A 22915-nucleotide genomic window follows, 5' to 3' on the forward strand; every position below is an offset into this window, starting at 1 on the left:
AGGTAAAGACCATACTACATACCAAAGTATTAGGACTAGAAATATTGAAATCCCAGACAAAAAGGACTAACAGCTCATGAGCTGCAGGTGCATTTCCAAAAATGAGCTACAAAAGGGACAGCTCCAAAATCTCAGTCATCGCCACAGACAGGAAGTGTATGAGTCTTCACCCACCCTTCCAGCCCTCCAGCTCCCTGCACAAGCCTGGAAATGTGGATGCTACTGCTGGATTTCCAATAAAAACACAACTGTTGACTTCCTTCACTTTCGCAGCTGCTGAGCACTTCATCTAATAGCTGCAGTATGGGCTGGAAATCAATTGTGTTAGTTTAATAGAGAACATGCTCGTGTTTTAATGTTAGAGCCAAGACTCTCACAAACCAGGACCAAAAGTCAGACCTGGAGTCTCTACTCAGACTCCGAATAAAGCCCTTATAGTCCCAGAACTGCAGCTCTAACTCTTGATGGTCCCCGAACTGCAGTTAACCCACTTCGCTGTTACTCGTCACATTCATGATGTGCCTCTCCAGGAGCCCAGGCTGAGGCTGGGGCCACCGCTGCACCAGGCTCTGTGTGAACAACAGACAGAAAGGAGAGTTCAGGCACCTGAGTGCATCTCACATGGACACTTCCACGCTGGCTGCAGGCACCTGAGCTCAGGTGTTGTGACCATGGAGCTCAACCCTTGCTCAAAGCCTGCCCAGAAAGCGGGATAAGCTGAGCTGGGGCACCAGTGCATCATCTGCTCAGGGATATTTGCTGCTGACCCTGCAGCCATGAGGCCACAACACTCCTGCCCAGGGATGAAAGCCATGCTTTTTGCTAAAGCCCCACGGGACCAAAAGTGCTTTAAAAACGCCAATTTTGGCCCCTCATTTTGAATAGCCTCATGTGGAAGCTTTGCCCAAATCCCCTCGAAGTTGAGGCCTGGATGTTACACCCCTGTGATGCTGCTGCTGAGCCCGGTGGCAGCAATGCCCGTGCCCGGGGGCAGGTGCCTGCCTCTGTCTCCCAGCTTCGAGGCTGCTTCAGAGCCCTGCAACAGCCCCAGCACAGCAGGGACCACACCACCTGGGCAGGGGCAAGGGCTCAGCCGGGCCCCCAGCCCCAGGAGCAAACCCAAAAGTGAAATATTGCTGTGGGGCCCACAGGAACAGGGGATTTCAGCCCCACATCTCCTTTGGCCACCCGGCAAAGGGGCTCTGCAGTTTCAGCTCCCAACCAGGGATTTGGCTTAGCCATGCCTTGATCCACCTCCAAGCGACTCCTCTTAACACCTCATGTACAGCCGAGCAAAAGCAGAGCCTGGTGTTACCGGCAGCACCTCCAGCCTTCCTGCAGCCCCTTTTCTGGCCCCTGTCTGGAAGCTGCAGCGTGCGGGTGATGGAGACACCTCAGCTTGGATCTGGCCTTTACCAACAGCAACTGGGATGGAGATGCCGGGGAAGGAGGGAGATGACAAGAAAGCGTCCTGACCCGGGCAAGACGAGGAGAAGGTGATTAAAGGGAGGGATTAGAAGGAAAAAAACCTGAAGGTTGTCCTCAGTGAGAAAGAAAGGAGGCAGCAGCAGCAGCAGAGCTGGCTCTGTCCGGCCGCCTCTTCCTGCCCCCACCCCAGCTCCCAGCAGTGCGGCACCTCCTTTGTGTCTCCCGTGACCCAGGGATTATGAGTGTGGGAACGGGGCCTGTGCGGGTACCCTGTGTGCTGCCGCGGCCTCGTGCGCTCACAAAGGCCTGGGGGGGAAGAAAGGCAGCGAGAAATGGCTCCCGCTGCGGCTCTTCGCCGGGAGGCTGGTGGGAAGCGGGGCTGGGGCGGCTGCTGTGCCCTCCCTCTCGCCCCACGCCGTTGAAAGCACACTGCAGTGATGCTGGTCATCCCCCGTCACCTCTGCCGGTGTGGCAAACGCCCTCGCGAGCAGCATGAGGCTGTTCTGCCCCAGCTGGTACATGCTGCATGTGTAAGCAGAGCACAGCGCTGTGAATGAGAAAACCTGGTAAATCAGGGATCACCGAGTCCAGCCCCCGCGGGAGCTTCGGTAACAACTGGACTGGTGCATCCAGTGAGGTGGCTGATGATGCTCCTCCCCGTGGTGGTGATGCTCAGCCTGGGCAAGGCTCAGAGTCCCGACGCAGGTATTTCATCCTCACCCACCGGGCTTTCAAAACCTCAAAGACACAAAACACTCTCCCAAACCCTCCCTCTCCTTCTTCCCCTCTCTCTGGGTGCGAGGAGCCCTGGCCCTCCTCCCCATGGGGTACCTCTGCTCCACCAGCAACCTCTGGTTTAGAGGCTCCTGCTGTGACTCCCCTTCAGCATCCAGACCACCCCGGCATCTCTCCAGGGACACAGCCCGGGCACGGGGACTGCAGCAGAGGGAAAGGGTTTGGCGGGAGCATCAGCTCCCAGAAAGTGTCAGAAAGGCCAGCCCATGATTAACGACTAATTAGGAAATGTCTATCATGATTATTATCCTAACAATCCTGGTAAGAAAGCCTCCTTACCTTAGGAAAAAAATGGATGTTGGCTCCAACAGTCCCCAAACGTAACAGCCCACAGTGAGAAACTCCAGACTTTTGTAAAAACAAATAGTCTCCGTTTTGCGCATGAGTTTTTATTTTTAAATAAGCCAAAGCCAACTGAATGATTTTTCACAGAGCTCTGTAACCCGTAGGCTTGTTAGGCCTGGAGGGGCAGGGAGGGAGGGGGCCAGGCACTTTGCTCTAGCAGGGGTGGCCCTGCCTCTGCCCAGGAATGGATGTCCTGTGTCCCAGCCCAGCTGAATTTCCCCATCACCTCAGGCTTCTCCTTAGAGCACAGCAACAGTCAAAACCCATTGCAGATCTTCCATTAAAACAAGAAAACGAAGCATAAAGCCATTGAAGGGGACTAGTGCCATTTCATGAGGTGATCTTACTAATCCTTTTTTGGACTTGATACCAATTCACGATGAAACTGAAGGCACAAGCAATGCCAGCATTGGATTCAGTGCCCTAGCTGGATAGTTAGGTGTTTAATTTAGTATTGCAATTAAATGGAATAATTGTTTATGAGTTGCTAAGGTATATTTGGAACAGATACAGTGGTTAAGAAGAAAAATTTTAAATAGATCAGAATTTGCCTAGCAATACATTCCCAAGCAATACAACACCACTCTTTAATGAACAGATAGCATTCAAGTCCAGCTCTACAGCCATTAGCCTACGTAACTCCCATTAACTTCAGGAGCTCAGCTCAAAGGATTAGGAAATAGATTAGCTAAAGTCTGCAAAATGGAAAGTGCTCCATAACCGAGATGTGCTATTACAGGGATAACCACAGGGATCCTCCTCTGGGGATCAGTGAAAAGGGGACTTCTCCAGTTTTATCGACCAGTATTTTCCAGCTATGACATTAACCAAATACCACTACTCAAGAAATCAATGAGCACAAACATACCATACAACTAGAAATTCAAGAAATTAATATTGCCCTGAGTTAAGTACATTAAGAAACCAAATAGCCAGAAAGAAAATGTACCATGCGACTGGCAGTTCAAAGCAGGCAGAGCAAACAGGGTTTTGGGACACCTGCAGTTGCAAGGTGCCTTTGTGGGTCATCGCCACGCTACAGCCCTCCAGCAGGACAGCTCGTGAATTTGGGATGCGTTGCTCAGGGTTGATCCAGTTTAGCACTTGCCAAGGCTGAGACTCAGCGTTCAGCTTTTCCTCCTCTCCACACCTGCCCCCAGGAGGGACGTCAAGCCCCTACATGTGTCAGGTTCTCAGCAAGGGCTTCTCCAGCTCATTAAGTGCATAGCTAAAAGTAATCAGAATAAAATTACTGAGCAGTGAGGATGGAGCATGAGCCTGCTTTCCCCCTTTCTAAAAGTCCCTGGATTTTCTTTTATGCCGGCGACTCCACAGAAAGCACCTTCCCCAAAGAAAGCGCGTCCAACCCCTACAGCATGAGTCCTCGCAGCAGAGCTGCTGCACAGCTGGCATCCCAGCCCTCTCTTGGGTGACACTCCCAAACACACCCAACCGAGCACACTGGGTGCCACCAGGTCACCCATGTCTGGTGGCAAATCCATGGGCATGGGCATGCCATGGCTCTCACGTCCCTCAGGAGAGTTAAGATGATGCTCACTTGGAAATCACAAGCTCTCTGTTTACTTCATCTCGTATATGGTGACTAATTCCATCATTCAAAGAGCTGACGATGATGAAAACAAGTGGAACGATCAGGGAGGAAATTAAAAATAGCCCTCATGTGGCACTGTGTCAAGTGCTCATGTTTAGATTTTAATTTTATTTTTTTATTCCAAGTTTCTTTGATAAAATATTTTCCCATGCTGAATACACTTGGAACGTCCCCTCCATCACGGCATTCCTGACGGATGAGCCAGGCTGTCGCAGATCCTATGCCAGAGCTGTATTCCCTCTGCTCCGTGATTCTCACTCCCACATCTACACCTTTGGGACCTGGAAGTCATTAATCATCGTGCACCAGCCACGAAGGTACCTCTGAAGGCAGAAACTTCATCTCGGACACAGCACGGGAAGGAAACTGAGACTTTGACAGCCAGCACAAGCCTGGGACCACATCTCTGCTTGGCTCCTGCGCTGTGTAGCAGTAGGTAAGATTTTTCAGCAGGGAGATTCTTTTGGCCATGAGACTCAATGATCTTGGTAGAAAGTGGATGTTTCACTGTCCCAGTGGCTTTCTCGTGTGGCTGCAAACCCAGCAGAGACCTGGGGGGTCCATCTCACCATCTTCATCAGGCTGGAGATGCCTAAAGCAGGCTCAGCACTGCAGCTCCGCTCACAACTGGTGGAGTGGAACGGGGTGATTTGTCTCACCCAAGGCAGATGGCTGCTTGAGGCTAAAGCAACTCCTGCCCCCGATGTCCCAATACAAAAGGTGTCGGGGGACAGCCCCCACGCTGTGCTCAGGCCACCAAGAGCCCCCCAGCCACCAGGCGTGAACGCTCACCATAAGCTTCCCTACCATTTCCAAGTTCTGCATTCCTTGGAAACCTCTGAAAAAAACTAACAGTTTGATTTCAATGTCTTTGGACAAAATTTTCTGTTTTTAAAAAACTGCAAATCTAAATTATGTTTTTCATTTGCCTTTCTCACCATGAGCAATTACTAGCCTTTGGGGGCTATTTCAATTTTTTTTTCTTTTTTTTTTTTTACCTTTCAGGCACCTCACTGCAGGCACAGGTTCCAAGAGTGAGCTGCCAAGGTCTCATCATGCAAAATTACTGAGTTGCAAAAATAGGAAACACGCCTCTGTTCCCAGGCTCCCGCCACTCATTTATTGCCTGCATGGGAAACAAACATTTACAGCTTCTCTATTTAGGGGGATGCATTACAGTCCCATTTGTTAAAAATTGTTAGAAGAAGTCCAAGGGTGGAGGAAATCCTGAAAACAGCATTTACAAGGAAAAATATATAAACTGTGAATGAGCGTGATGCCAGCCTGGCTGCTGTGTGCCTGTACACACACCATGACTCTGCAGAGAGAGAAGATGCTCAGCTCCAAGCAGGACAGGAGGATGCAGTGGCCACGCACACCAAAAGTAATGTAAATTTTCTCTGACATAGTAGACAGAGAAGTGGTGACCAGTGCTTTCTGGGAAGAAGGAGATTTTATGGATCAATTATTGAAAAACTAGACGCTGCCTTCCCAGAGTAGTGCGAAAAGCCCATACTCATAAATATCTTTAAAACCTTCCTGCAGCAGGTACAGCCTGGCATCCCCACTGCCCGTGGGAGCACAGGCAGCGGTGAGACAGCCTGTGGATGCTCATCCAGAGGCCGATATCAGCTGCTTCCAATTAAACATTTATAACGGAGCCACCTGTCTGGATGCTTCTGCTGATGGAAGCAGGCTGGTGGTTTGGATTGAAGTGGTCTTTCCCCACACAAGAGCCCATCACATCCTGCTTTGCAGTGGAGAAGGGTAACTCCTCATCCACCATTCCTACAGGCAGTGGAGAGAAATGTTTTGAGTCCCTGCTCTGCCCTGGACTTTAGGGTCCCAGGAGGGACCTTGTCTCCCTGCAGGCTGCAGAGGGGCCTGAACAACCCACGATCATAGAGATATCTTCACCAGGGATGGCTGAAGCTTGATCACAAGACCTCCAGCCCTACTGTCTTGGGCACACCGCTGCTCCCCGCTTCGTATTACCCACCTATGAGACCTATTTCCACCCACCAGTGTTTCCCCCCACGTCTGGGCATGGGCTGCTTTCACCACAGGCAAAAAGAGTCCAGCCTGACTGTCCTTCCATCCGAGAGGCACCTCAGCGTGATGGAGTGATGGCCCTCGGGGCCCTGGAGAAAGACTCTCCCTTTAAGGAGAAAGGCAAAGCACTTTGTGCAGGGATCTGTGCTTGTTTTGTCATGGGACACATTACCCTGAACCCAAAAGAGGAAGGAAAAAGGGGGGGGAGCTTTTGCCTTTCTGGTGGGAACAGCATTTGAGCTAACTTTGTTTCCCTTGGGGAAAGGCACCAAAATAACAGAGGAAGGGGGGTGTAGTGGGGGGGGATGAAGCTAAAAAGGCTACGTAATCTGCCTGGGAAAAAACACGCTCCCAACAGCGCTCGTGAGCCCACCCATCTGCCCGCCGCAGCGGGCAGCGCGGCTCAACACGCGGGAGGAGAGCGCAGTGCGGCTGGTACGCTGCTGGCACCCAGGGACATGGCTCCTGCGGGCTGAGCCCTGCGCTGGCAGCCACAGAGGAACCCTGCTGAGGTTCTGCAGACACCATCTGCCCTGTTTGAGGCTCTCCGAAGGCATCATGCAGAGGGAAGAGCACTCGCTGGGGAAGTCCGGGTCTGGAGAAGTTACTTGCTCAAAGCGCCCCACACACCAGGCTGGGATGGCAGCCAGTGATCCAGCCTCCCACCACCCAGCTTCTCCACCAGCCTGCCCTGCCTGCATTTAACTCAATGCTTCTTGCTGCAATACCTGAGATCAGTGTTTGAAGACAAGGCAGGCAGGTCCCTCCACGGGCTCCCTTACGCGGGGAGGTGGATCCCCACCACCATCCCAATGGTCTTCACCTTCCATGATGGAGCATCCCCTGGAGCAGCCAGCACAAGCACGTTACACAGGCATTGGTGTCAGACTTTCACAGAATCATCTAGGTTGGAAAAGACCTTGAAGATCATCTAGTCCAACCATTAACCTAACATTGACAGTTCCCAACTACACCAGATCCCTCAGCGCTATGTCACCGCTTTATTCCAAAGCATAAAGCTACACAGACTAGCAGACTGTTAAAACCTCATGGTAAAAACAATTTTTCTCACCATAGCATCTCTTTCCTTAAGCAACACGGACTAGGAGCCTGCAGTGTGCCAAGCCTGACCGGTGTCTAGTATTCCCACGTGAAATAGAGATTTTCAATCCCTACCTTTTTGTGTCATGTCTTGAACCCAGCAGAGAGTGGATTAAATACCACATCAGCCCTCCCTGGCAAAACCTGCAGTGCCATGACTGGGATAGCACAGCACCCCATTGCAGCTACACCCGCACAGAGCAACGTCTGACCCTGACACTGGGGCCTTGAAGGACAGCACCTTCAGAGGGTGAAAACCGCAATCCCTTGGCCATAAGATCACTGAAGTGAGGAAAAGCTGATGGTGCAACCTGCCGGGAGGCCAAGCTGCCACATCTCCACACGTGGGAGAGAGCAGAGCAGCCCCCTTATCTCAGGGCACAAGTGAAAAAGTCCCCAATCTGCTCCAAATTCACCCTCCTCCAAAATCCACAATGACTAACCCCTTTCAGCAAAACCATTCCCAGGCACCAGCTGTTCTCCCAGCTGTGACGCAGCACTGGGCACCACGGACCAGAGGTCACCCATGGCCCAGGAGCTTTCTGCGGGCTGTAGCCTGGCAAAATTACCAGCTCTGGTTGAAGCCCTGACATGTGCCCTCTGCTCCTGCCCATGCAGCTCCCACTGGGGAGACATTCTCCTGCCCGCAGCAGCAGCCTCTGCCTGTCCTTGCTATGGAGCTTGTCAACACGACAGCACAGGAGCCCACCCCATGGGTTTTTATACACTCCTCAAAGACACTCAAACCCATGAAACCAGCAGGCAGGAGAGTTGGAACAAATCTCCTGATGAAGCTGCTGCACACTGGAGTCCAAGCGCTATCTCACACCATTGCTTTAGTAGGTAAAACACATAAACCCAGCAGTGACTCCTAAGCGCTTCTTGTCTGAACGAACTGTATTTTTGCCATGTCCTCCATGGGGTAGGAGGGTGCAGAGAAACCATTTTGTTCTCTTGCAATGTCCTTCTCTTTCTATTCTTCCCCTACGTGCTGCAGGTTGGTTTTTGCAGGCTCTCTGCTCATGCATCAGCAGCACCAATCACCAGCCCTTCTTGTTTTCCAAAATCCCACCTTACATTTTGCTTGCCCAGCTTGCATGCATCTTCCCACTGGCTTTACCAAGGCTGCAGCTCTATTTTCTAAAGGTCCTTGCTTGACTGAAGATCACCTGTCTGAAAGTTGCTCTGTCACTCTATGCATTTTACTGCCTTCAGCGTGTTGTGTTGGATGAGTGGAGAGAGGCTGTTACAGGCTCTTGAATTGCCTCCGTGCTGAGTGTAACTAGATCCATTTTCTTTTTTAACTTTAGTACTAGTATTTCAGTAAATCAGTTTATTATGTATCTTCCTAAGTACTTGGTGGAATGAATAACAATGACAGCAATGCAAATAAGCACAAAAACATGCAGCTTCAGGATGTAACGCTCCCTCTGCCTTTGCACTGTAGGAAGCCTGGGAAGTCCCTCTTCACGAATTCAGGCTGAAAGATATTCCCGAACCTACAGACCAGCTCATGCCTGACATCTGTCCTCCTCTTCAGGACTGAAATAAGACATACAGTAATAAACTAGTCCTAGCCAAACTCTGGAGCCCTCTCATTTTTTGTCTTGTGAGAGAAATGAGAGACTGGAAGGGTTTTAGTCACTACCGGCTGTTTTTCCAGCAGCTTCTCTTCCACAAAACGTGAATGATTTGCATCCCTTAATGGGTGCTTTCTTAATTATGTCATCTGAGGGCACATAAGACTCCCTGCAGATCTCCAGAGCACAGGGCACATGTAAGATGCCACCTGATGAGGACAGGCTGAAGAGTATTGTCCTCCAGCGGCTCTGTGGGAGGTTTTGATGTCTGCCAATCCAAAAACCTGGCACTGCACATTTCAACCACACCTGCTGAGGGGTATTTGCAAGCTCAGTCCCATATCATGTGTTTCCTCCCCTTACCCAGCAGGTCACTTGGATACACAGGAAAACGGACATGGGACTGGCTTGCAGGGCTTGCTCTTGACCAGTCTCTAGTGCCTGGCTTTGTATCACAGCGTTATCTTCTGAGCTTTTACAAACTGATTTTTAATGAACCAAGCCAGTTTCTTTCTGTGTACTAATTTAGGATTCAGTATTTTGCCACAAGGCTCTGGACAAATGGCCTATTAGATTTTTGCTTCCTGCCTTTGATGAAGTCTTTAAGTGGCTGTTTCAAGAACGTTTCCTTAAAAAGCAAATGAAATATCTGCCCAGTTGCTTTATTTTGCATGTGTGTTTGCACGAGCTTGTTGACTTTTGTTCCACCTCCCTCATGTCCTGCAGCCTGGGCTGTAATTACAGGACTTCTGCCTGTGCAGGTGTTGCAGTTACGACCAGTGAACAAGGCTGCTGTGTTTCAGCACCTCAATGGGGAAAAAAACCCCCTGCTTTTTAGGAGGTGCTGGGAGGTAGGAGAGACTGAGTCTGGCCTTGCAGATGGGAAGGAAAACTGAGCTGAGCGCCATGAAACCCTTGGAGCAATTTGTTTCTGACCTGCACTTGGCTTGCAAACCCGTCTGCAGGAGGCTCAGCCCTGCTTCCAGGAGAGCTGTCACGCCTTGCCGGGGGGGCAGCCCCGCTCTCCCAGCTCCCTCTGCCCTTCTCCCCTTCCTTCCATGAGCTTTCCCACTCCCTGGCACTTCAGTCTCTTGCAAAGCCTTGTCGCTAACAGACAGGGAGGTGACAGGGATGGCAGTGACAAGTGACAAAGAAGAAGGCAAGGCCAGCACCCTGGCACTGCCATGTCACGTTTGCTCTGTTCCTTCCCCTGTTTCTCGTGCCCTGTTGGATACCCACCGCTCACGCTGCACCCCCTTGTCCCCCTGTCTCCAGTTGCCTGCACGCGGCTGCATAGGAGCACACTGGGAGAGGAGGGTTCCTCGGAGTCTCTTTAACCAAGTAATAAGCGATAGAACAAGAGGGAATGGCCTCAAGTTGCACCAGGGAAGGTTTAGACTGGCTCTTAGGAAGTATTTCTTTGCAGAAGGGGTTGTTGGGCGTTGGAATGGGCTGCCCAGGGCAGGGGGGGAGTCCCCATCCCTGGAGGGGTTGAAGAGTCGGGTTGACCCAGCGCTGAGGGATCTGGTGGAGTTGGGAACTGTTAATGTTGGGTTGATGGTTGGACTGGATGATCTTCAAGGTCTTTTCCAACCTAGACAATTCTGTGATTTCTGTCTGTGAGGATGAACAATTCACTCTCACGCGCAGGGAGAAGCAAATGGACTGGTGTTGAACTGGGAACAGATGGGGACGGCTGGTGCACATCCCTGTTTGTACCTTGCTGCGTGAGCCCAGCACCGCGCTCCTAATTAAGATGTTGTTAAAATTTCAGACTAATTTGGACGCAGACGGGGGACACGGGGGTGGCACTCTGTGCACCCAGCTGTCCTTGTGCTGCTCCGCGCGGCCCTGCGGAGCTGGAGAACACCCGAGCTGAGCCCCGTTTCTTTCCTGGGGCCGGCTCACGGGTGCAGATTCATCAGCAGCACAAAGGGAGAGGGAAGCGCCAGGGAATCGCCCTCCTGCGCTACGCTTGGAAAGCAGCACGGACCGCTTGGCCCCAGCACTCAGTCCCTGCTCTCGGCGGCAGCCGCGCTGGCACGTCCCTGGCTCTGGCACGCCACGTTCTCTGTCACCACTGCCCCAGTGTCCCCCCCACTGCAAAGCCCTGCACTCTGATAAAGAGTTAAGGCACTCTCAGAGGCGGTTCTGTGAGAACATTTCTCAGAGGGCAGTGCACTTTTATTCGAAATAATTTTCCATTCCATTTATATCTATATAATAGGAGGTGGCTCTGGGGTCCGAGTTTTCCATAACCCCAGACCTCATTTCCCTGCCTGGGCTTGACCCCTGCTCAGCTTCCCCAAGAATAACAGAGAAAAGTTCAATGGGAGAGAAAGAGCCACGGGGCTCAGCTCCCGCTGCTGCCTCATGATGCTGCGGGCACGCAATTAGACTCATTTTGTTAACAGAATATATTATATATACATATATGTACATATATTATATACATATGTAATAGAATATATACATTTATATGTATATGAGAAAAGCCCTGGAAAGAAATGTACCTGGAATGAGATTTCCAAGCAAATATGGCAAAGAGGAGCTCAGGATGCTCGCTGCATAGTCCTACAGCAACATATGGTTTGGTAATGGAGATGTTATGGTTGGGTACTTTGTCAATGGAGAAATCATTCTTTCTGCTAAAAACATTTTGATTTTAAAAAATATTTCTTATTAAAACATTTTTGGTTAAAAACATTTGAAAGCGTTTTGTTGTTTGCCTCCTTTCTTTGGGAGTTGGGGGGCATCCTTCTTTACTAAAAATATAGTTTCACCGAACAAGGCTGTAAAGGCCAGTGTCCGGGCGAGAAGTCTGCTTCTTGTAAAAAAACACGTTTGAGAGGAAGTGCCCCGATGAGCCCCCATGGCCTCTTGCCCAGCAGCTGCCCTGCTGTTGAGGCAGGAGGTTCAGCCACACTCCTGCTGCCGGGCCAGCGCGGACGGACACCGGCCCAGGATGGGGCTCAGTGGCTTTTGACTGAGCCTCCTGGACACCGGCGTGTGATATCTCCTCTTAACCCAACCACTGCCTTCCCTGGAGGGAGCACGCCATTTCCCTGACCTTAAGCCTGATAAATGCACGGAGGTTCTTCGTCTGACAAACCCAGAGGGAAAGCGGTTCCCCATGCCGGGGTCCCCAGGGATGTGCTCTTGGAAGGTGTCCGCGGGGGCCACGTTTCGGTGGATCTCCCCTCCAGGACAGCAGTGTCCAGCAGCACCAACTGCCTTAGCACAGGAGGAGATAGAAAATGTTTGTGTTTACATGTCAGAAAAATGACTAGTATATAAAAATGCCTGCTTAGTCAGATAAGCTTCCATTAAAATCTGGAGAAAGGCAGCACTTAACCAACACCCCAGCTATTTTTTTGCTGCATCACTCTCAGCTGACAGTTTTAATTGTGAATGGCTGTGTCTAGTGTGCACCCTTGAGAACACTGGTGGTGATTTCCAGTTCCCCTGCAGCCCAAGCAGTTTTAGGAAGTCTCAGTTACCTGTTTCTCCCCTTCCCTTCCCACACAGCTGCCTCCTGCCTCCTCCCAAAAGGCTCCAGGCACTGGAAGTAGCTGAGCTCACGTGAGCGGGATCAGGTCCCAGGAACCGACGTGGGACGGAAAGGTCCTTCCCTCGAAAACTATTCAGGCAGGCATGTGTCATGCATGGAATATTTTTCAACTCAACTTTCTCAGCAGGAGCGACAGGAGTTTGCACCGTTGGGCAACTCAGAGCAGTTGCACTCAGCTCTTTGGTTGCTCACCCTATGAACAACCATGTTCCCACCTCCCCGGATCCATCAGGATCCACCTCCCTCTGCTGTGGCAGGAAGGAGCCACTCCGGTGCTGGGTCTTCATGAAACAGAGGCTCTTTATTTAATTCATAAATTATTTGATGTAATTTTTAGCTTCTGCACCTGTGTATTTCTCTGTTCAATACATACCTAGTGCAACATCATGGCTATAGATCTCTTCAGATACCAAACCTGCCAGTCAAATACAGAAATGCACAGTATGGATGATGCCCAAGTCTGTTTAGGAGGTGCCAAAAGAAAGACTGAGAGAAAAAGAAACCGCAAAGAATGGGAATGAAAAACTAGTGGGCAGAAGCGGGGAAAGAGAAAAAGCTAACAGCTGCCTGGATGCGATGTTTTACACCCCACTGTGATGGGGAGAACTCCTCTCTATTGGCCCAGCAGCTCCCAACAGCCCAGCATGGGCCATTCTTCTGGGTAAAAAAGAAATAAAATATTGAGAATGCAAATATACAGAATTGAGAGTTTAGCAGAACTGCCAGCCCCACAAGTTTCTGTCACTAATACACTTGCTGGACTGTCTTAAAAGGGACAGAGCTGAAAGACGCAGAGAATTTACCTAGACTGCAGTTAGAAGTGTGACTGCAGGAAGGGATCCCCACCTAGGCTGGCACTTAATGAGCTCTGAGCTTGTTAAGCCTGAGCAGAACCTGCTGCAGGTACGGTCAGGATCCCCGCCAGCCTTGCACAGGGCAGCTGCCAAGAGCTGGGCAGCTTTGCTACAGAAACGGGAGCTAACGGCGAGCTGGGATGTGTTATCCAAACCAGAGACAGAGCGATTCCCAAATGAGCTTTTGAGAAGCAAGGCGAGGGATAACAGATGCCAACAACCTTTCAGTATCGGGTCACATTCAGTTTTTCACTTACAGCCTCAGAGGACCCCCAACACAGAATCACTCCACTTAAGCTAGACCAGAAACTGCTAAATGTGTAAATTCCTCACCAAGCTGATAAGAGCATTTAAACTGATGCTTGCAGAGCTGTCTCGACCGTCCCTCGACTCCTTAGCGAGTTGGTTCCATGATGGTGGTACTCAGAGCACACCAGCAGACATATCCCCACAACTTGTGCAACTCCTCGTTACTTCAAAGATGCCAACACGTGCTGCAGGGCAGAGTAACACGCTGGTCCCACACAAATCATCCCGCACTTCCCAAACAAGACTTTTGGGATGGTTGTAGGCACCTCTTTGCAGTCGGCTGCTTCTTGAACCACCCGATTCACACAGTTCTGCAGCCTCTCTGCACTGACCCAGCTGCAGCTGCCTGCGGACGGAGCATCCCGGGGTGCTGCAGTGGTGGGAGGTCAGCAGTCACACTGCCGTGTCTGGAGGAGTTACACATTTCAGAGTTTTCAGTAACTCCACTAGATTCACAAAGTGGAAGCAAAAACCAAGGGTGTTTCTGACCGCAGAGGGATTCTTCCGAGACGCACGGACTCACGAGCTTGTAAAGCTCATGGTGTCTGTAACAGCTAACAGCCTGGGCTCTGCTTTGGGCTTTGACTCCATCCCCAAGCAGGACATGGTTTTTCCACTTTCAGATGCCTGGCCGGAGGGCAGCCCAGCCAGCCAGGTGTGCCCGAAAGTGTCCCCTGAGCCACACTTGCTCGCCGGGGCAGGACACCTGCAGCTCCAGGAGCAGCTCAGCAGCCAACACAGGGGCTGAACAAATTACTCTCGTCCCCCCAAACTGCTATAGCAGAAGAAAGGGAGGAACACCCCAAGCCCACACCAGCTTTCCTAAATCAAACCAGCTCAAAACTCTCCACGAGCCCTATTTGCTCTAAGGAATGTCTGGCAAAGGGAGCCACACACATCTCCTCCCTTCGTCATGCTGGGGTTGTCAAGTTGGTGGGGAAATAATAAACACTTCTCTAAACTTCCTAAATGTCAAGAAAATATGTACAGGGCCCACTTCTGCAAAGCACGCATGCCAGCCCAAAGGGCACACACGCACACTTCGCTGGGCGCTGCCTGGCACGCTTTTTGCAATGATTTTTATTAAACATTTGCGGTTTTCCTGCTGAAAAACCCAGTGAACGATTAATGCCAAAAAGTGACTCCTCTGGGGCTGAAACTGTCAGGCAGCCAGGACACAGGGAAGTACGGAGCCGCCGTGTCCATTCCTTCCCTAACATATTTTACAGCCAGAGAAATAAGACCCAGCCTGGCGGGGACTGCGGAACGTTTAGGGGGGAAATCTGTGCTAATGCTGACTGTGCTCTGGAGACACAGAGAAGACCTCAGGCCCACAGTCGTGAACATTTCACCAGCAAATAAATTCATATAAAAACATTTTCCATGTAGGTAATTTTTAATTTTTTTTGCTTTAAAATGCGATTGCTATGGTGTCCAGCTTTCTCTCGTCTCTAATCATAACTTTGCAGTGCCTCCCAGCTGCTGAAATCCTGCGCTAGGCATGGAAATGGGCTGAGCATGGAGCTCAGCTCCTGGGAGGCTTCCAGCATGGGCCAGAGCCACCCCGTGATGCAACCAGAACAGGCAGGTTGGCACCAGGACAAGCGACACAGCCAGGTTTGGTGTGTGCCGCGGAGTGCCCCAGCCCCGCTGCCCCGCCAGCCGCTGTGGCCGTGGGGCAGACGAGCTCCTGCTCCCGCTGCGGCACCCACGGGGCAGCGATGGGTGCCCCAGCCTGCGCGTGGGAGGGCAGCGCTTTACCGCAGCATCAGCCTTCATTTATTTCCAGCTTCAACTATTACACTTTAATGAAGGTTTTCTAATGAGCTGTTTAAATAGTAATTAGAGGCCAGCACTGAAGAGGGAGATAAGTCTTGTGGGTATCTCGCCCTGCAAGAAAGGACCTGATAAGAAAGAACTGAATGATTTTCTTCTGGGATCAGTTCCAAGGAGCAATTATCCCCTTGATACCACACTGCTTAATCGGGAGCAGACTGAAAAAACACTTGACAGTGGCTGGCGATGAATGGGCCACTTTCCCAGCGTTTTACAAGGGAAGGCTGGAGGCTTTATGCCAGTACCTGAGATAGGAGATGATCCAAATAGTGCTGATAGCTCATTTCATTTACATACAATAATAATACACTTTTTTAAAAGCTTTGCATAGATGGAAGAACCATCAGCTTTCTTTCCTGACGGGTTCCCATCTCAGCTATTCAAAGGGTTTAGGTTTTATTTAATCTCAGGTGCTGGACTTCAGTGACTTGTTAACGCTGACCAGGAACCCGACTGCAGATCCTTCACTGTTTTGAGCATGACAGCTCCTGTTTTGCTGCGAGCGGTTCTCCCCCAGCAATTACACCAAACAGATGAGCCGAGCTGTGACAATTGTGAAGGACAAGATGACTCACAGACTTGGCTAAAAACTTACTAGTTAACCTCTGATGTTGTCGGAGAGTTAAGTAAGCTCGAACATTTTAATAGGCTTATTTTCTCACCATTCTACCGCCTCAGGTGATCCTTTGTGTTGCAACACAAAATACCGTATCGTGGGATTATTAGAAAAAAGAAAGGGACGTGCTCAAACCGTCATTTTTTTCTGTCACACTCTGCCAGTGCCAATATCTGGTAGGGACTCTGGCAAACGGTGCAAGTGGCAAATGGTGCAAATAGCAACAGTGCAAAGAGATTTGGCAAGTTGCAGAAGTAACAGCCAGGAGGGATTTTTTTGAGGCTGGAGCATTACTCACTATCTGCAGTGCAACGTAGCTAGGAGATACAGTTGTATATCAGGACGCAGGGAACAAAACCCCGGTGCTCACATGCACGTAAGGAGCACAAGCAAGGACACATCAAGGGGTGCAACCATGGGAGTAGAAGCATCAACTTTATTAACTGGCAAAGGCCCTTTGTCAACTGGCAAAGGCAAAAGAAAACCTGCAAACCTATCTTCTGCAGAGTCAGACTTTGATCACAGATCCCACACACGGGGAGTCCCGAACGCGGGGATGGGAAGGGACTAGCTGTGTTACCAAGGCTGGGCTTTGCTCCTGCAGTGCTGTGTCCTCTAGTCCCTGCAGGAACTGAGTTCAGGTATTTTTACACTGGGACAAGGTGTGGAAACCTGCTACCTGGGGGGCTCGGAGCCTCCTTCTAATTTCCAGTCTGGCTTTACTCATGACACTTTGCACCTTTGTTCCTGTGCAGTGTTGTCTTAGCTCCACATCTCTCCTCCCTCCTACGTGCACATCACCCCTTGCAGACAGCAAGAGCAGGGAGAGCCCCTCGCAGCCAGCCCCTTTCCTTAGCCCACAACTCCAGGCTCTTTTTAGGTCTTCTACAACATCACCTTCACTTCCCTGTAGCCCCCATCTGACTTCATCTGTTGGGGACCAGAACTGGACACTACCATCACACATGGGTTACTCGAACAGGGTAAAGTCAGAACAAAGATCCATCTAGTCCAGGAACCTGCCTTGGATACTCACTGGGTGCTGATGCTCAGGGTAGAGTTTCATGGTACATCAGAGCCAGCTTCAAAGCTCCCTGCTGCCAAGAGGGGACATCCCAGGAGCCTCCCTTCCCTGAACCCCTTCTTAGTGCCTGCTCACACCCTTGGACGGGTCCTGGCACAACCTCAGATCACACGGGAGCCATTCACCTGGCAAACATGGAAATACCCCGGTCTTTTTTTTGGCCATGTTTGTTTTCTGCCATTGCAGTGCACTGAACTGGCTTCCTGGCTGGTCAGAGGAGTGTCAGCAACTGCTTGAGCTCAGCAGAGCACACCAAGAAGAGGTGGATGGAGCAGGACCTTCTTCTTCAGCATCAGTGGTGTGTTAAAAGTTAGTCAGGTCATCCCATGAAATCACATCCTGCAAGGTGGAAAGGAGAACAAGGCACAGAAGAATGAATCATCCACAAGTTTCAAGAACAAACACGCTCAGGACGTGGGGGGATGCAGAGGGCCCCATCACAACATCCCACAACCAAAAGCGGGACTTCTGCACCACATACTCAGTTTCTACAGTATCATACTGCAACGGGCTCCAAATTCAACTGTGCATCACACAGAAACAGCCTGTGCTTCTTCCCCTCCCCTCTTCTCTGACCTTTTCCAGTGACTCAAGGGCTGACTTAAGCGCAGGAGCCTTTCGCATTGTTGGAGTTTGCCGGGCTCCAGGTGACTGCTGGCTCCTCACCAGAGCAGAAATCTGAGCTGCACATCCTTCTGTGCATGACTCCTTGACTCTGTCATTTCATCTCATTCCTTGTTTTCCTATCCTGAAGGGCATCCAGTTCTTTGTGCGTAATTTCCCCCAACTCCTTTGTTTTGATGATGATTCCCAATTACGGGTAATTACCAAATTTCATTAGCAATTTCTATGTTTTGTGCCAAGGCCATTAAAAATGTGAAACAACATAATTTCCAAGGCCGATTTTTGAGAAACCCATCTAGCACAGTCCTCACAGCCCAGCACCTCCAACTGATTTAATACTTCTCCTTTACTGAAGACCAGACATATATGCTGTCTGCTTTGTCGAGAAGATCAGGTTTTTTATCTACTCTGGCATCATTTACTTTCAGAAAATCCATATCTCATCTTATCCATTTTCCATGTTCTTAATTATTCTCTATTTTAATGTTTATTCTAAAGCTTTGCATACTAATAGATTCAGACTAATAGACTCCTACGTGCCAAGAACACATTCTCCCTGCCCCAATAAATAGACCTCTATTTGCTGTTCTCCAGCCAAACCATCCAACCCCTGTGGTTTGACAGATTTATAACAAACCCTTCTTCCGTGACTTCAGCTTTGTGCCAGCCCTTTCTTATTTCTGAAGGAGAAGCTAGCTGGTCCTACCTGTTTGCATGCTCAAAGATCCTTGGTGGCTGCTTCCATTTTGGTTGTGGCATCTCCCATCCCCATACACTGCCACCCGTCATCCTGCCTCTCTCCCCTTGGCCAGCATCTCCACTGCTACCAAAAACCCAGGCAAAGTTTTCGCTTTGTTTCTTTCAGGACTATATGTAGATTATCTTCCATCTCTGTCCCATCCTCAGTGCATACCAGCCCCACTTCTTCTTTCCTGCTTCCTCTTTCATTTATATGGCTGAACAGTTTCCAAGAGTTGTGCAACCCATCTTTTGCTATTTCCTTTAGTAACCTTGACAAGGTTGAATTCTGCCTCACTTTCAGACTTGCTTGCTTTACAAAAATTGCAAAAATTGCTTTTTCATACTGGTCTTTCTTCTTTACCTGTGGACTCCCTGATCTCCGTCAGCAGCATCTCTTCCTCCCACCCACCAGCCCTGTACCCCGTTCCTTGTCCCCACAGATCCCCAAGACCCTTGCTGCCAAGGGAAATGGGCAGGGCTTGCAGGAGGGAGCTGCTGGCAACTCAGCCTTCCTGGCTGCAAGGCCGTGGGCCACCCTGTTTGCGTTGGGCCAGGGGGTCCTGCCAGAAGGAATGATGATGCTCAAAAATGTGCTCATTAGCTAAAGCCCTCAATCCCTCTTGCCCTCTGCAGTGCCTGGCTGCCAGAGGAGCAACTTGGGCCGGTGCTTGTGGCTGCCCCAGCTGGTCCCGTGAAGCTCCAGGGCCAGGGAAGATTCTTGGAATCAAACAGAACTCAATAATCAATCATCATTATTATTTTTAGATCTTTCCTTTCTGCTACTCTCTGAAGCAGGCTGAGGTTCTGCTGAGCCATGCAGCACAGAGCGCCTTTAGTGCAAACCCAAAAATATCCTCAAAATTGGAGGAAAGAGGTAGGTGGGAGGAGGGAAACCCTAGGAACTTGCCCTGGGAGATAGCTCTGCACTTGCACATCTTGCTGGAGGAAGAGTGCCCCGGTCACCAACAAAGGCTTGCTGTGCAGCAGCATCACTGCCAGAGGGTCCTGCCCACACACCCAGCTCATGGATACTCGTGGTTCCCCAAGAAACCCCCCCAGGAGCAGGACTCCAAACCCATAGTTCTGCATAAAGTCACTCTTCTGGAGCACCTTTCTTGGAACAGTTCTCCCCTCCGGTGGGAAAAGAAACGGGAGCCTGTTAGTCACCTGTGTGCTCCTGCCACAGGCTGTTTGTGCACCAGGGCTCGGGGCTTCGCTACCTGAGAAGGTTTTTTACTGGTGAGGAGGAAAGGAAAGTGCTTCAAAAGAGGACAAGAAACACTGCAGTTCTTGGAACAGCTCCAGCCTTGGCTGGGAAGTTGAGACATGCCTTGGAGGGGATGGGAGTCCCCTTGGAAGATAATCAGAGATTTTGAGTCTCTCCTACTTCCTTCTATTTACAAAGTCAGTGAAGCCAGAAGGCTGGTTCTCCACCTCCACCCCACACACGACAGCCTCTCTGCTCACGGCAGGACTGAGGGACACCTCGATGTGAGGCTCCTGATGGCCTCTCTGGAACTACAGCCACTGGGAAAGGGGGTGTCGGGCTGCAGGAGATTTTCCAAACCCCCACTGCGGCCAACAGCAGGGCAGTGAGATGCAGTGCTGGAAGGATCTCACTTCCTAAGGACTCGTGCCCATCATGGGGCACACATCCCATGGGCACTCAAGATGCTGGGGCAATGCTAGGCCTTGTAGCATGAGGAAAGACCACTCTGACCACCTCCTTCTGTTCCACGAGGGCTGCCCATGGTGTGCTCAGCGCTGTACTGGCTCCTGCCAGCCCTCGAGTGGTCCCCCCTCAGCCTGCCAGCCTCACACTGGCCATGCTGCAGCAACCTGTCTGTGCCTGCAGTTTCTCTGAGCCATTGCAGTGCTTTATGGGCATAGTTGGACTGGCAGGAACTGGGCTGGAAGGGTTCATCCAGGTCAAACAAGTCCAGTGTCCACTAATCACTAGCTGCTCGCAGTGCGAGGGTCTCTGCAGCACATCTGTTCTGCACATCTGCATTACAGCCATGGTCCTGCAACAGGCAAACTGCATCAGGGGGATATTGTCCAGCGAGAGAATTGAACAGTCATATTTAATAGCTGCCTGCCCTCTCTTCTGTGCATGCTCTGGGGGATCCCTTCCTCTCCATACATTTCCCTTCACTACCTTAACAAAGGAAGAAACCCCAAACACTTCTCTGACAGACTCCAGCTCTTGTCACACTGCACTTGGCAAACGGAATAAGTTTAATGCAGAACTTCTCCACACCCAGCAGCAGCAGAGTTAAACACCAGCAGGATGTGGGTGGCCATGCACCTTCCGTGCTTCATGGGACCAGGAGTCAGAGCAACATCCTCCTCCTCTGCAAGATGCCAAGGGATCCCAGGAAGGGCTCTTGGATGGAGAAATCCAAGCAAAACCCCCAAAGCAGCAGAGGGATCTGGGGTGTTTGCACGGAGGCTGCTCCCTGCTGACATTTCCTCCTAGTTCGACTTCATAGATTGACCTGGAACCTCACATGGCATCTTGTAGACAGCAAAATCCCTTCATTCACAAAGTCCCAGGGCCTTTGGGCTATGTCCATGTTGGGTAGAAAAACAGAATCAGATTCCTCAGGAGAAGTCAGACACAAGTTCAGGGAATAACCAGAGCCTGATGACATATTATAGACATGGTGATGTTTATACAAAGCAGTAAAGGTCACACACTCACTAAATGACTTGGGTCTAACAGCTAAGGGCAGCCAAGAGACACAGAGAGTACCCCTGGCACCTTACAGGGCACAGAGTCATCACTTTACCTCCATGTGCCTCAGTTTCCCTAGCTCTACCAGCAGCTATAGGAAACTGGTTGTCTCTCAAGGGCATGGAGAGACCTCACTAACAAGTGGCAAGAAAGTGGCTTGAGAGCCTCCAAGGGCTGATGCTAAAGCCACACCAGAGGTTACTGCACCCCAAGCTGGTTCACAGCACTCAGCTGAGAAGGAAAGTTCAATCCCTGTTGCAAACACTTGGCAGAAAACTGACCAGGGCACTGGCTAATGCTGCTCACCCACAGCTGCGTTGTCTTGGACCTCCCCCAGCCCCAGCTCCCATGAACAGTGGCACGAACCGTGAAAGGAGTGAGAGAGGCTTTAAGTACTGCAGATTCCCCTGGCACTACCACAGGAGGCTTCCAGCTCTCTTCGCTGCTCCTGTCAAGAACTATTTTCCAGCCAGGAGACTATTCCAGCACCGATGCGCAGAGAATCCATCGCAAGGCAGGAACCTGAGCGCACTGGCTGAAAGATGCTTTCACACTCATTTTCCCATCAAAGGAAGCACAACATCCTCCCTTCACCCAAAAATGCAGATACACACTCTCACGTCGCTCCCCTAAAGTGTAGGGTCCACCGTTCCCCTTCCAGTTCCCAGGCAGGTGCGCGGTGCTGTGCCTCACCGAGGTGTGAGTAAGGATTCAGACATGCAAATCCAAAGACAAGCATGTGCGTGTTGCAACAAGGAGGAGGCTGTTCGGCGCAGGGGCTTGGCTCCTCTGCTGAACAGATTCAGGGAACATGCTCATGAAAAACCTAAGTCTCCAAATATTTTATTTTGATCCTTGAGCCTGGCAAGATCTCCTGTGAACATCCACTCGGTTGGGACTACATGGGCCTCAGAGGAAGAAGTGGGAGTGGTAGGAAGTCAGAGACAGACCCAAACAAGGCTCGGGCTTGGGTTTGGGCAGACTGCTGGGAAACCAGAGGGTACGGCTGTAATCCCTGACATCCAAACCGGAGCAGAAACACAGGGGAAGGTTTGAATTTTCCTCTGAAACACAAGGATGCTGAGCATGCCGTTTCAGTCTGAAAGGGATGCTGCTCCCTCAGCCCATGTCCTGCAGCTGCCTCTCACCTGGGAGACACATGGGCAGGTCTGGGGTCAGACTGGTTCCTGCAAACACTCCTGCCATGATGCTAAACCGAAGGGAATCTCTCAGTAACACAGCGCTGTGGATCTGCTGGAGAAGCAGAGCCTTTCACTCTTTCTAAATAATCATAGAAACCTTGATATTTAAGGACAAAAAGCTTTTCTACTAGTTTGTGCATTTGAGCAAAGGCTTCTTGGACACTCCCCCCAAGCTGACTGAAGAACTGGGGATCAATAACAAGCTGAACAGCTCCTGCTCAGCACAGATCAGAGCAGGGCAAGAGGTACCAGCATCCAGCTGGTAAGCTGTGATAGAGCAAGACACATCTGATCTTGGCTCAAAAACTTCCTGTGATGAGGAATCCACCCCCCTTCCTAGGGATGCTGCACACACCACCAGCAAAGCCCAAATCTTACATCCCGCGGGGGTGAGCGAAGAGCTCAGCTTGACGTGTCCTTGCCGGACT

The 22915-nt window shown here is 50.7% G+C and overlaps 1 protein-coding gene across 10 annotated transcripts in view; it reads right to left on the minus strand.

The window, feature by feature from the left end:
* EXD3 (exonuclease 3'-5' domain containing 3) overlaps positions 1 to 22915 on the minus strand; it is a 301765-nt gene that overhangs the window by 59024 nt on the left and 219826 nt on the right. The window contains exon 21 of one of the 10 annotated variants that reach the window (XM_074846195.1): positions 3338 to 3796. The exons of 8 other annotated variants lie outside the window; for them this stretch is intronic. In XM_074846195.1, the coding sequence (XP_074702296.1) occupies positions 3785 to 3796 (12 nt within the window). In that variant the 3' untranslated portion in view covers positions 3338 to 3784. Of the gene's footprint in view, positions 1 to 3337; positions 3797 to 16514; positions 17523 to 22915 lie in introns of those variants that run through there. One more of the 10 variants, XM_074846193.1, reaches the window with a different exon arrangement.

The sequence above is a fragment of the Strix aluco genome, chromosome 20, assembly GCF_031877795.1.
Source record: "Strix aluco isolate bStrAlu1 chromosome 20, bStrAlu1.hap1, whole genome shotgun sequence".
Lineage (NCBI taxonomy): Eukaryota > Metazoa > Chordata > Aves > Strigiformes > Strigidae > Strix > Strix aluco.